This window comes from Urocitellus parryii, chromosome 2, assembly GCF_045843805.1.
Source record: "Urocitellus parryii isolate mUroPar1 chromosome 2, mUroPar1.hap1, whole genome shotgun sequence".
Taxonomy (NCBI): Eukaryota; Metazoa; Chordata; class Mammalia; order Rodentia; family Sciuridae; genus Urocitellus; species Urocitellus parryii.
In genome coordinates this window covers 186,085,902-186,099,635 of record NC_135532.1, presented here as the reverse complement: position 1 = coordinate 186,099,635, position 13,734 = coordinate 186,085,902, and the positions used below count along the sequence as shown (strand labels likewise).

The following is a 13,734-nucleotide window of genomic DNA, read 5'->3' as shown; positions in this document are numbered from 1 at the left end:
ACTTCTTAGTGCATCATGTCACAAAGCACATGAGGTCATTTTGTCCCAAAATGAGTGATTTTAACTTTCTATTGCTGGTTAAAGTAATGCCCTCCAGGTGTATCCCTTGGAGCTATTATTCCTTAGGTTTCTTATTGTTTGCTGACTTAAGATCTCTCCAGATTAATTAGGATTTGATGTATTTTGTGTTCTTTGTGTAGCTCGAGATGCTGCTGTGCAGAAGATTGAGACTATTATCAAGGAGCAGTTTGCTCTTGAAATGAAGAATAAGGAACATGAAATTGAAGTCATTGACCAGGTATAATGATCATAAGTTGAAAAAAAAAACCCACAAAAAGCTCCAAAGCTATGATAAAAAGTCTATAGGATGAATTGGGGAAAGAAGAAGAAGAAAAAATATATATGTGTTATATTGTATATATATATATTTTTCCTATATATATAAATAGAGTCATGGTTTTCCTTTGCTTTTTTTGAAAAATATTTTTCTTGTTTTGAGGGAAAATACCATGTTAAAAAAAATAACATTCCAGAAAAGATAAAGAAAATATATTGCCTGAAATTCCATCCCCAAAGATAATTCCTCTTTGTTCTTATACTCAGTATCTTTGTTGACATTTCTCAATGAATATGCTCATAAATATGCATTTTAATATATCTGCATACCTTGCATTTGGGGAGTGGGGTTCATTCTTTAAATCTTTGCCAATCTGACAGGTGAGAAATGTCATCTTTGTATATTTTTCTTTGATTATCAGAAAAAGTGAGTTCTTTTGTCATTTGCTTTTCTTATTTAGTGAATTATGTTTTCTGTTATAATTGCCATATTTTAAAGTAATGAAGTAACACTTGTTTTTAGCGACTGATTGAAGCAAGAAGGATGATGGATAAACTTCGTGCCTGCATTGTAGCAAACTATTATGCTTCTGCAGGTCTTCTGAAAGTTTCTGAGGTAAGTATTTATCATATTCAGTTGTTTTCCAGCCACAATAGTTGTCTGAGGAAAACCTATGTCAATGTGGAATAATCCCTCCCTGCCTTTCAAACATTTCTTTGACCTTTAGGATTTGGGAGGCCTCTAGCCTACCTTTCTGGGGAAACACACATATTCAACCACAGTCCTTTAGTCATTGCTGTTTGCATTGTCAGTAATCCTGAGTGGCTTTTTCTCCTTTTTACTTAATCTTTTTCCTGCTAATTGTTAGCATATGCTATGTTTTGACATCCAAAGATGCCCTAGTTCTTCCTCATTTGAGTATGTCTGTTTTGGAGTAAATTATAGACTGACTGAGTTTTCTCTTACCTTTTACTCTAATGATGGCAATTTTTAGTTTCAGAAGATTTACCATATTCAACAAGCCCTGTTTTCTTCCCTCTCCATACACTTTTTATGTCAAATTGCAAATATATGGAGGGGAAAATAAGCACCTATTTATACACCATTTGGATTCAGCGATTTTCGTATTTATCCATATTTGCTCTGTCTTATTTTTTTCCTAAAACATTTAAAAGTAAGTTCTAGGTATTACAGCATCTCATACCTAACTACTTGAGCATTTCTTTCTTCTTCTTTTTTTTTTTTTTTTTTGTACCAGGGATTGAACTCAGGGACATGAAGCCTCTGAGCCCACATCCCTAGCCCTTTTTCCTTTATTTGGCGTAGGGCCTCACTAAGTTGCTGAGTCTGGCTTTGAACTTGTGATCCTTATGCCTTGGCTTCCTGAGCTGCTGGGATTACAGGCATGCACCGCCACACCTGGCTTGAAGCATTTATTTTTTAAAAGATATTCTTCCTTTATCATCATGATAGCTAAGCAAATGATTTCCTAATATTATCTGATAACTAATCCAACTTCAGATTTCTTCAGTAAGCCATTCAGGATTACTGACAATGCAAACAGCAAAAGCCTTTATATATATATATATATATAGATATAGATATAGATATAGATATAGATATAGATATAGATATAGATTTTATATTTTAGTTATAAGTGGACACAATACCTTTATTTTATTTTATTTTATTTATTTTTTTTATGTGGTGCTGAGGATCGAACTCAGTGCCAAACACATACTAGGCAAGAGCTCTACTGCTGAGCCACAACCCTAGCCCATGTCCCTAAAACCTTTTAAGCTGGATTTAAAAAAAAAAAAAAAATTTGTAGTTGTAGATGGACAGAATGCTTTTATTTTGTTTATTTTTATGTGGTGCTGAGAATCAAATCCAATGCTTCACACATGCTAGGCAAGCGCTTTGCCACTGAGCTATAGCCCCAGCCCTTAAGCTGGATTTTTTAGACTAGGCTTCATCAGGGTTTATTGACTAGCTTTGGTTTCTTCTAAAACAGTCCTTCTTTTTTTCTCCCATGAGAATTGATTATTTGAAGAGACTAGGCCACTTTTTTTTATAGAGTATTCTATATTTTGGATCCCCCCCACCCTCCTGTGGGTTTCTTTTATTTGCTTTATCTTCCTATAAATGGAAGTCAAGTCTAAAGGTGCAATTAGATGTAGGTTAAATATTTTGGCAAGATTACCTTATAAGTAATGCTGTATGTGTTTAGGAACAAAATATCAGAGTTTAAGTCTGATCACTGGTTAATGTGATAATCCCTTGGTTGCTCCAATTATAAATGAAAGTCTTTTTCTTTCTTTTTTTTGGTGGGCAGTCCCTGGGGTCCAACCCAGGACCTCATATGTGCTAAGCACACACTGTACCACTGAACTACATTCCAATATCTAGCTCTTTTATTCTAGCAATCTGTCTGAATTTGGGACAAGAGAATTAGGACTGAACCAAAATAGAAATATTTTTTGTTGGTGTTTTATTAATTTCAGCATAACTTTTGTGGGGGGTGGTTTTGTTTTGTTTTGAGATGGGGTCTTGCTGTGTTGCCCAGGCCAGTCTTGACCTTGAGATCCTGCAATAATCTCAACCTGAATAGTTGGGAATGACCGTTATGAGCCTCCATGCTGGCTGGTGTTTAAAAAATTCTTTTCTTAAATTTTGTCTGTTAGAATTAGTCTCAGCTAATTCTCTTCTCGTACATCACTGGCTCCATGGGAATGAGAGAGGGCTAGACTCTCGGGTAACAGCGGGAGGTCTGTGTCGTGTTTAGGCTTTTTTTGTGTTATCACACAGAGCTTTTGCCTGGTATTGATGCTGCCCCTGATGTTATCTTGGTAGAAACTAGAGCATTATTTGAGTTTAATCCTCGATAGTAGGCAGATTTCATTTATTACTGGAGTTTCCATAATGTACATTAGAATCTATGTTCATTTTCTTTTTTTTTAATATTTTGGTTTTTTAGTTATAGTTGGACACAATACCTTTATTTTCTTTTTATGTGGTGCTAAGGATCGAACCCAGGGCCTTGCTTGTGCTAGGAGAGCACTCTACCGCTGAGCACAACTCCAGCCCCTCTATGTTCATTTTCTAGGACTTGCATTACATTACTACAGCTTGGTGGCTTAAAACAATAGGGATTTATACCTCACAGTTTTGAAGGCTGATAGTCCAAAATCAAGTTGTCAGCAGGGCAGTGTTACCTGTCAAGGTTCCAGGGAAGAATCCTTCCTTGCTTCTTCCTCATTTCCGATGGTTGCTCACAGTCCTTGATGTTCCTTAGCTTGCAGATGCATTGCTTCAGTTTTTACCTGTAGCTTCATGTGGATGTTTTCCCTCTATGTATGGCTCCTCTGAATCTGTGTGTCTGAGTTTCCCCTCTTCATTTAAGGATTTAGTCTTGGATTAGAATTTTCCACAATCTAGCACAACTTCATTTTAACTTGATTATATCTGCAAGGACACCCCACCACCTTGCCTTTTTTTTTTTTTTTGTACTGGGGATTGGACCCAGGGCCTCATCCATGTTAAGCCTCTTAGCACCACAGCACTGAGCCTATTTCTTAATAAAGTCACATTCACAGATTCTGGGGTAGACATGACATAGTCTAGAAAATTCACTGATTTTATGCAGTAATGTTCTGATTAGGGGTCAAAATTATTTAGATACACTTTTGTCTATTATGATCAGCCATTTAATTATTTTTAGTTTGTGATAACAACATATTTATAGCTCTGAGAAATCTTTATTATTGAGATTCAATAGTTTTGTTGTTTTGATTAGAAACACTCTTTGGCTCATTTCCTCCCACCAAAATAATTATTTTAATAACAGTTTTTTTAAAATAATACATTTTAAAAGTTAGACTTCCTAGGAACATAACTACAGTGTATGACATTATGATGAAACATAACATTTTGTATACAAGTAACTAAGATACAGAAAAATACCCTGTAGACTGAGGGTTAACTTTATAAATTAGTGTTAATTATCTTAAAACATTTAATAAATATTACATTTTACTTCTATGCAGGTGTCATTTTTATACCATATACTTTTTAAAGAAATATTTTGTTTTTTTAGTTGTAGTTGGACACAATACCTTTATTTATTTATTTATTTTTATGTGGTGCTGAGGATCAGACTCAGTGCCTCACACATGCTAGGCAAGCATTCTACGGCTGAGTCACAACCCCAGCCCCTATACCATATACTTTTTTAATTTTTAAATTTCTTACAGGGATATTTAGAGCCTTTGATGTGTTTGTGTAAAATGACATGCCACCCCCCATTTTGTTTTTCTGTATAGACATTCAAACCCAGGGCCTCATATATGCCAGGCAGGCATTCCACTACTGAGCCACATCTCTACCTTTTTTTTTAAGTCAAATATTATTTTCTGTGTATTATTATTTCTAAAGAAGAAATAAAGAGCAGTAGATCTTCTAGATAAGATAAAATATCTTCTAAACATATTTTATCTTTAGAAGACCCTCTATCTTTAGCTTTTAGTGTTAACAACTTTTATGTAGTTGTCACCTTAATTTTTGTTCTGTTGATGCAGACCTTGTTAAGGAGTTTGTCCTGAATTTTATAAGTAGAGATTTTGAAGAATTTTAAATGTAATCGTCATAGCTAAGAGTTTGAAGAGATCACATTTTTACCTCCTTTCAGTGGATTGGATTAAAAGTTTGCATGCTGTCATTCTTTTGTAGGGATCAAAGACATGTGATCCAATGGTCTTTAATCATCCAGCTATCAAGAAATTTTTGGAATCACCATCTAGATCCTCATCTCCTACCAATCAGAGATCAGAAACACCCTCAGCTAATCATTCAGAAAGTGATTCTTTATCTCAGCACAATGACTTCTTATCTGACAAAGATAATAACAGCAATATGGATATGGAAGAAAGAGTCTCAAACAACATGGAACAGAGATCAAGCCGAAATACTGGAAGGGTAAAGTTGAATGGATGAGAGGGAGCTAGAGGAGAAGGAACTAGTATTTACTAATAAACTGTGCACATATTATCTTCTACAGGCACTCTAGGAAACAGCCTGTTTTCCTTTTAAAGTGAGGAAACTTAGCCTTGATGAGGTTAAGGTTGTATTTGCCCAGATGTATCAGAACTGAGAATTAAACCCGTGTCTTTTTAATTTTAGAGATTAAGAATCCAGGGCATTGCACAACTGATAGATGTCATTCATGTAGATACGAAAGAAATCTTTAAAGGTTGATGGTTCAGTGACCTTACCAAAGGTCTTTCCACTATTGTGTTTATTCTTTCTAGTGACTCTTAAGCACTTTCCTGTATGAGGTTTTATATTCAAAGATGTTATATTAGCTGAAGGAAATTTGACAATAAATAAATGGAATTTGATCCTGCCAACTTAAATGCTTGAATTGCCAGCTCAAGGTACTCTAAACTTCATATAATATTCAGCTATCATCATTATTGGTTTAGACCAGTGGTTTTTCTCAGCCTGGTGTTCTGTGACAGGAAGTTTCCAAAGTAGCTTGCTTGCTTGCTTGCTTGCTTTTTTTGTTTTTGGTCCTGGGAATTGAACCCAGGGGCACATAAACACTGAGCCACATCCCCAGCTCTTTATTATATTTTATTTAGAGACAGGATCTTGATGAGTTGCTTAGGGTCTCACTAAGTTGCTGAGGCTCACTTTGAACTCACAGTCCCTCCCAAGCTGCTGGGATTACAAGCATGCATCTCCAAGTTGCTTTCTGTAGTAAGACATCAAATATTTTACTGATTGGTTCTCCATACTGGGTATTAAACCCAGCGCACTTTACAGGGGAGCTACATCTTCAATTTTTGTTGTTGTTATTTAAGACAGAAACTTGGTAAGTTGCCGAGGCTAACCTTGAACTTGAGATCCTCCTGCCTCAGCCTCCTAAGTAGCTGATTATAGCCATATGCCACTGTATCCGTTGTATTTCTCTTTTTTTTTTTAAGAACAAGAATTTTGGGCTGGGGATGTGGCTCAAGCGGTAGCGCGCTCGCCTGGCATGCGTGCGACCCGGGTTCGATCCTCAGCACCACATACCAACAAAGATGTTGTGTCCGCCGAGAACTAAAAAAAAAAAAAAAAAGAATTTAAGTCATATTAGTCTTAATTTAGAAACTTAACATCTTTTATACAATATATGGTGGTTTATATATATGCACATATTACAAACATTTTGTACTTACTGTGAATCAAACACTTTTGTAAGAACTATACGAAACAATCATAAAGTGGTACTATTAATGTCCTTTGAGAAAAGTGGGGCAGAGAGAGTAATTACCCAAGATAACAGTTTAATACCTGGAAGGACTAGAATTTGAACTGTAACTTTCTGTCACTATAGTCCAACTTTTAATTGATCATTGTATTTCTTTCTTTTTTAAAAAATATTTTTTTCAGTTGTTCAAAGACCTTTATTTTATTTATTTATTTATATGTGGTGCTGAGAATTTAACCCAGCGCCTCACACATGCCAGGCGAGTGTGCTACTGCTGAGCCACAGCAGCCCCTCTTTCTTTTCTTTTCTTTTCTTCTTCTTTTTTTTTTTTTAATGTTTTTAATTGTAGATGGACACAATATCTTTATTTTTATGTGGTGCTGAGGATTGAACCCAGGGCCTCAGGTATGCAAGGCAAGCGCTCTACCACTGAGCTACAACCCTAGCCATAATCATTGTATTTATTTCTCATTGAAAAATTTTTAATAATACAGAAAATTAAAAAGAAAGTAAATTTTTCCATTTCCATTGCCATTTTTCAGAGATAACCACTGTAGTAGTTTCTCGCATATTCTTCCACATCTTCTTTGCATATATAAAGCAGATGTATGTGAATAATAAAAATACATGTGGAAGTATAGTGTACAAACTTTTAGTATAAGATAGTGCAGTTATTTATAGCAAATTAGTTTTTCATGCTCTCAAAGGTGCCACAAAGCCATAGAATTTTATAATTAAAAAAAATATTTGAGGTCCTCTATACTTTTTTGATTTTCTGAGTTTTGTGCTATTGTAAATTGTTCTAAATGAAATGAATATTGATTATTATTTTCAGGATACTTCTGGTGTTACTGGCTCTCATAAAACAGAACAGCGGAATACTGATCTCACAGGAGATGAGACTTCACGACTTTTTGTAAAGAAAACAATAGTAGTGGGCAATGTGTCCAAGTGAGTACGAGCTGATTTTTCTCATTTTCAGCCATCATTTCTATTAATACATTGGCACTGATACGCCTTTACTGTAATATTCCAGTGGGATGAAGCCTGAGGAATTCTTTTTTCCAGGCTCTTAGTTATTTCAAAAATTTACCATGATCCAAAACACTTTTAGGGTGATCTTGCTCATTAGTAAGCACAGTCCTATTTGACTCTAAGCCTCCTGTTTGTCAACTGGATATTGTTTTTTTCCTGTGTACATCCTCTCTTTACAGTGCCATTCTGCCTTGCACCATATCACTAATATCAAGAAGCAAGAAGACATTCTCTCCAAAGTGTCACTAGAGAAGAGGCAGTATAGTAACCTCTTAAATTTTGGTGTGACGTTTGTAGAAGATGCAATTAAGAGGCATTTGAAAGCATTGAGAGTGGTCAATTCTCAGGAACTACTTCCAACCCTAACTTTCAAATCTGCTTTTTTTTCCTATACATTTATTATCTTGGCATTTGCCATTTATTTGTGGTTGGCACTATTGATGCTGAAATCGGGTTCTTATTCCTGGGAACTCATTTACTGTTCTTTCTTTCCTTTTTTGAAATGGAAAGATTTATGTGTGATAAGTTTCTTCGACTTTTTTTTTTCTTCTTCAAAATCTAAATTCCCAACAAGGTTCATGAAATTCACCAGTTAGTTATTATACATGGAAGAGCAAAGCACCAAGACTAGACAAGAATTCTCCTGAAGAACTGTTAGGCAGCTTGGCCCCCTGCATTACTAAAGATAACATAGAAGGCCATGTTCATATTCTCCTCCAGAATCTAAGAAGGAGCACTCATACATTGAAATGAAAATGGGGCCCATGAAGGGGAGGGCTTCAGATGCTAGTTTTACTATGATCAAGACTTGAAGGGTTGCAAGTTTGAGGTCAGCCTCAGCAACCTTAGTAAGACCCTGTCTCAAAATAAAAGGGCTTAGGGATATAGCCCAGTGGTAAAGCACCCCTGGCTTCAACCCCTAGTACAAAACAACAACAACAACAACAAAAAGACTTGCAGTGGCTTGTTTGAGCCTTCAAAAGGCAGGAAACTAACCTTGGCAGCAGTGATTGGCTCCAAAAGGTCCTGAAGTTCTGGCACCCTGGAATCTGAGTGAAAACCTTAAAGACTAGGGGTTCTCTAGCTCAGGAATAAAAATATGTCAAGTTATTTCCACTTCAGGTACCCACCTGATAGGAAAAACAAGTTTTATTTTAAAATCTCAGACTGCTAATCAGAAAACAAAACAAACTTTAAAGGGATGGCTCTTAGACCAAAGAAATGTTTAAAGAAAAAATAAAATAACTCACTACAAAGATTTTGGCTAATTGACATAGCTGTTTAATATTGCTGGAATATTAATCTTGTTTTAAAGAGTAGTTAATTGTGTTATTAGGTCTCTGAAGGAAAGAAAAACTCAGATATCTTTTTTCTTTTTCTTCTCTAGGTATATACCTCCAGATAAAAGGGAAGAAAATGACCAATCAACCCATAAGTGGATGGTATATGTTCGAGGATCTCGTAGAGAACCCAGCATTAATCATTTTGTCAAGAAAGTTTGGTTCTTCCTTCATCCCAGCTATAAACCAAATGACCTTGTGGAAGTTAGGTGAGCATATTTAAGTTCTTTAGCCTAAGAACAGAAATGTGGTTTAACTTTAGAACGTTCTCTGGAAATTCTTGTATTATTATGACATACTCAGAGTTGGCTCTTTAGTCACAATGTAGTTTTAGCTGTGGTTTCTCTCCTTTTGCAGATTACTGTCTCACTGAACAGGCATTGTCACCCCATGTCAGAATGTTACCATACTAATTACATCAGCTGATAGTAGCTAATTTGTTTATATGGATACAGATGTGTATTAAAATGTTACTATTTTTTATGCATAATAGAATGAAATACAGGATTCTGGTCTTACACAAATATTTAATATTGAGATGATCCCACCCACTCAAAAATAATCCCTAGTGATACTTTTCCTGTGCATATACTATTAGTTGTTTGAGGTTACCTCACAAAAATGGAATGATAATATGTGTACTATTGTGAAATCTTGCTTGTCATTTATTTGCTTATCATATTATTTGTTTGTCATGTATTCTTCCATCTGTATATGATGATACCACATACACCTTCACTGAATGCGCTGTGGAAGTGCTGGTGGCTTATAATTAGTGAAATCTCCTATACTCTCTACTCTGACCAGAACATTCCTTTTACTCCTGATTTTTAAACAAAACCTGGCTCTCTTGAGAACTCTTTTTTAAGTGGTGGCTATTTTTTTTCCCTCCCATACACATTGTACTGCTGGGTCTGGAAATGGGATTGGTGTCTTACTTGTCATGTTTATGATTCCAAGATCACCTTTACTCCTTCTACCTAAAAAATCCTCACTTCCATTGTAGAGCCATGTGGTTTGCTTCCCTCCTTCCTTGCATTATCTACTAATTTCCTATTGCAGTTATCTACTATTTTTCTCTATCAGAAATAGTTTTAGCATGTGGTTTATTGATTTTTTTTCTTTCTATCATTTGTACTCTTGCTGTTATTATTAACTCATGTCCTAGATTTAATTATAACTGGGTTCTTTTTTTAAGACTTAAAAGCTGTTTTTTTTTTTTTTTTTTTTGGTCTGGTGTCAAAATTAATTTGATGCATGGCTTTTGCACCTGGCTTGAAACTTGGGGTTAATCTTACTTTTGGGTCAGAGTACAAATGTGTTTCTCGTGCATGCTGTATCTTCTCATCCCAGCACATTACGTAGGAAGAACATGGGTAGATTGTGCTCCTATAGAAGCATCTTTTTCATTTGTTTCAGTTGTCATGAACCACTCTTAGCCAGCTTCCTAAAAATTGTGCATGTTAACTTTGCTTTTAGTCATAAGACAGTTGCTAAATGTGTGCTAAACTCAGGGCCTGTTATGGAAACATAAAGACTACATAGTCCCTGCATTAGAGAAGTTGAGCATAGTACAACTGCCTGACCAGAGCGGATCAGGCCCCCAGAGCAGATCTTAGTGAGTGTCTTTAAGACATTTGTGTCTGTTTTATGTAGGTTGAATGTAGAGTAGCACTGTTCAATAGAAATATATTATGAGCCACACATATAACTTCAGATTTTCTAAAAACCAGAAGATAAAAACAAATTACTTAGCATAATAATGCAATTTTAAGCTGCCTTATTAGAAGTCAGGGGTACTTGCTATCTATACCAGTCTGAAAAGAGCTAGCCATACTATTTATTATCCATCTGGAGGTGAGTGGTCTGGGCAGTATAGAGTTCTGTCACCACAGGAACCTAGACTACCACAGTGGTAAAAGCATGGTCCCTACAGCCTATTGCTTGAGTTTGAATCTTGGTTCAACTACTTATTTGGTCTGTGACCTGGACAAGTTAGTTATGCAACCTCACTGTGTCTCAGAGGAGATAGCTCATAGCGTGGTTGTAAAGATTACGAAAGTTAATAGATGCATAGGACTTAGAATAGAGTGGATCAAGGAAATACTATGGACATTTGCTGTTGCTGTTCTAAGGAAAAGAGGTAGTCATCCTGAAGAGAAAAGACTCACAGAGATGTTTTAATTCTTTTGAAGATCTTTCATGTGAATGAAAAATTTATTCTTTGTGATTCTAAGTGACATATCTAGAACTATCATACAGGAGGTAGAGTAAATATTTTTATAATAGGTATTCCAAAACGGAACAAGGAATTCGGTAAGTGGTGAATTCTGGGTCATTAGGAGTGATACTAAAAGACATTTGAATTCAAATTGGTCGTTTGAATTAATAATTTGAACAAGGAGTTGTACTTCATTCTGTTTCCAGTAGAACCTTTCTTCTTTTCTTTTTTTTTTTTTTTTAACCTTCTACTAGGAATCTAGAAATATATAATTCTGTTCAGGATATGCAGTTCTTTCTTGAATAACACATTTTTTAAATTATAGAATTTTCTTAATAATGTTTTCTTTATTAGTAGTTCTTAGATTCCTTTTTTTGCTTCTCAAAATATGATTATAGAAGAATTTCCTGTAAAAACCATTGTTCCTTTTTCTTGAATTGTGCTATTTGTCTGTGTCTTTCCTGGCCACAGTCCTTCCTGACTATTCACTGAAGGTTAGCCTGCATACATAAATTAAGAACATGCCTGATTTCCATTGTGAGAGCAATTGACCATGCAAACAGTATAATTGAGACATATTACAAAATAAGTTTAGACTGTCCTCTCAACTTTACTGGAATTTAAATTACCAAATTTACCATTTATAGAATTTCCATTGATTATTATTATTAGGTCCACCATGGCCTTACCATACTTTTGGCCTTGGATCCCTTTCTATGCTACCTCAAGTCTACCTTCTCATTTACCCGAAGCCTGTTCTTCTACCATCATCATGCTGTTTCTCTGACCTCATCTTGTGTTCACCTGACTTCTTCTATCCAGGGCATGTACTTTGCTTTTGCTTTTGCTTTTAAAAAAAAAAAAAAAATTCTTTCTTTTCTCTCTTTTATAACGTGGGCATTGTTTTGTCCACTTTTTAGACTGCTACTCAGATTTTTCCTGTTTTTCAAGGTCTTTAATGTGAAGGAAAAATTTATTCTTGATGATTCCAAATGTCATATCTAGAATTCACCATTCTGGTAGCTCCTGCCTTTGTGCTTATTAATTCAGATCTGTTAAGAGTCCTCTCAGGTTTTATCCTTGGACTCTCCACTTCTAGAAAGCCTTTCTCTTAGTTTTGAAAGTGCCTGTTCCCTGCAAGATCAGCATTTTATCTTATTACAATAATTGTATGCCAGGGATTCATAAACATTTTTATTTTAAAGGTATTCCTCTCTTCCCAATTAACTTAAGCCATATTGTTTTGAACACTTAAAGATCTCAATTAAATTTTTAAATTTTTTTATTATGGAAAGTTTCACATATATACAAAAGTAGAGGGTATAATGAACTTGTATCCATTGCAATTAATAATAGTTTGCCAGTCTTGTTCCATTAACCCACCTCTATACACACCCTTTTTTTGAGCAGTTTTAGGAATTGAAAACAGGGACTTCTATGTGCTAGGGAAACATTATACCCCTGAGCTATATCCACTAGCCCTTTTTACATTTATTTTGAGACAGGGTCTTGTTAAGTTGCTCAGGCTGTCTTTGAATTTCTGACTCTCCTGCCTCAGCCTTCCAAATAGCTGAGATTTTAGATGAATCCCAGAACTCTTGGCTAATTTCCATTTTTCCCCCTTAATTAATTATATTATGACCAAAAATTCTTCAGTCCAATTAATATTCATACACATTCTCCTGTACCCACTAAAATCACAGCTATTGTATGGGGAAGATCAAGTCTTTTTAGCAGTTTCAAATAAATTTTCACTTTCGGATTGAGCATTTTCATGATTTATTTTATTTTTGCCTTTGAGGACCTGGGGTAGGAACACAAACCTCAGAGCCTGTGCCTGTCATATGCCAATCACAGGTTCTGGCTCTATAGTGTGACGTTCATCAATTAACTTTGGTCCCTCATCTATGAAAATAACTTTGGATTACTGTCTGGACCTATTAACTCTAAGCATTCAAAAATGGAATATTTATTGTAGATTTGAATTTTTGTAACTTAGTATTTTAGTGAAATTCAGCATGTAACTTTAGCTTCACATAAGGAAACATAAGTGATTCTAAGAAGGATGTGAATTTCTGACTTATCCATTATAAGAAAACTTTCCTCTCTAGGATGAGAGCATGAACATGGGTGAATGTATAAATATCTGCTTTTCCCTAGAGAGCCTCCTTTTCATCTGACCAGAAGAGGCTGGGGTGAGTTTCCTGTCAGAGTTCAAGTTCACTTTAAGGACAGCCAGAACAAGCGGATAGATATCATACATAATCTGAAGGTATCGTGACAAAGCATTGCTCCCCAGAATTGATATATTTTTTTCCCATCATCTATTTCATATGGTAGTGAGGGAGGTGGTCATGGACAGTGGAAGCAGGATAATCATTTGAGCATGTTATGCTTACTGTTACAGCACTTCTTTGTCCTCTGAAGGTTGTGGAGACAAGTTACTTTCTAGCACAATGTATTTTCTTTGAAAAGATGAACTAATTGTTCAGATAATGTGAAGACTTGAATTTTTATCAAATCTTACCATTGATGTGTTACTTGAGAC

At 35.3% G+C, this 13,734-nt stretch overlaps 1 protein-coding gene across 1 annotated transcript in view; it reads left to right on the top strand.

Annotated features, from left to right (window-relative positions):
* The window catches only part of Yeats2 (YEATS domain containing 2), an 88,723-nt gene that overhangs the window by 21,548 nt on the left and 53,441 nt on the right, over window positions 1-13,734 (top strand). The window contains exons 3-8 of the mRNA XM_077795374.1: window positions 201-298; window positions 860-952; window positions 5,066-5,311; window positions 7,426-7,541; window positions 9,013-9,174; window positions 13,347-13,458. Coding sequence (XP_077651500.1) covers window positions 201-298; window positions 860-952; window positions 5,066-5,311; window positions 7,426-7,541; window positions 9,013-9,174; window positions 13,347-13,458 — 827 coding nt within the window. The remainder of the gene's footprint in view (window positions 1-200; window positions 299-859; window positions 953-5,065; window positions 5,312-7,425; window positions 7,542-9,012; window positions 9,175-13,346; window positions 13,459-13,734) is intronic.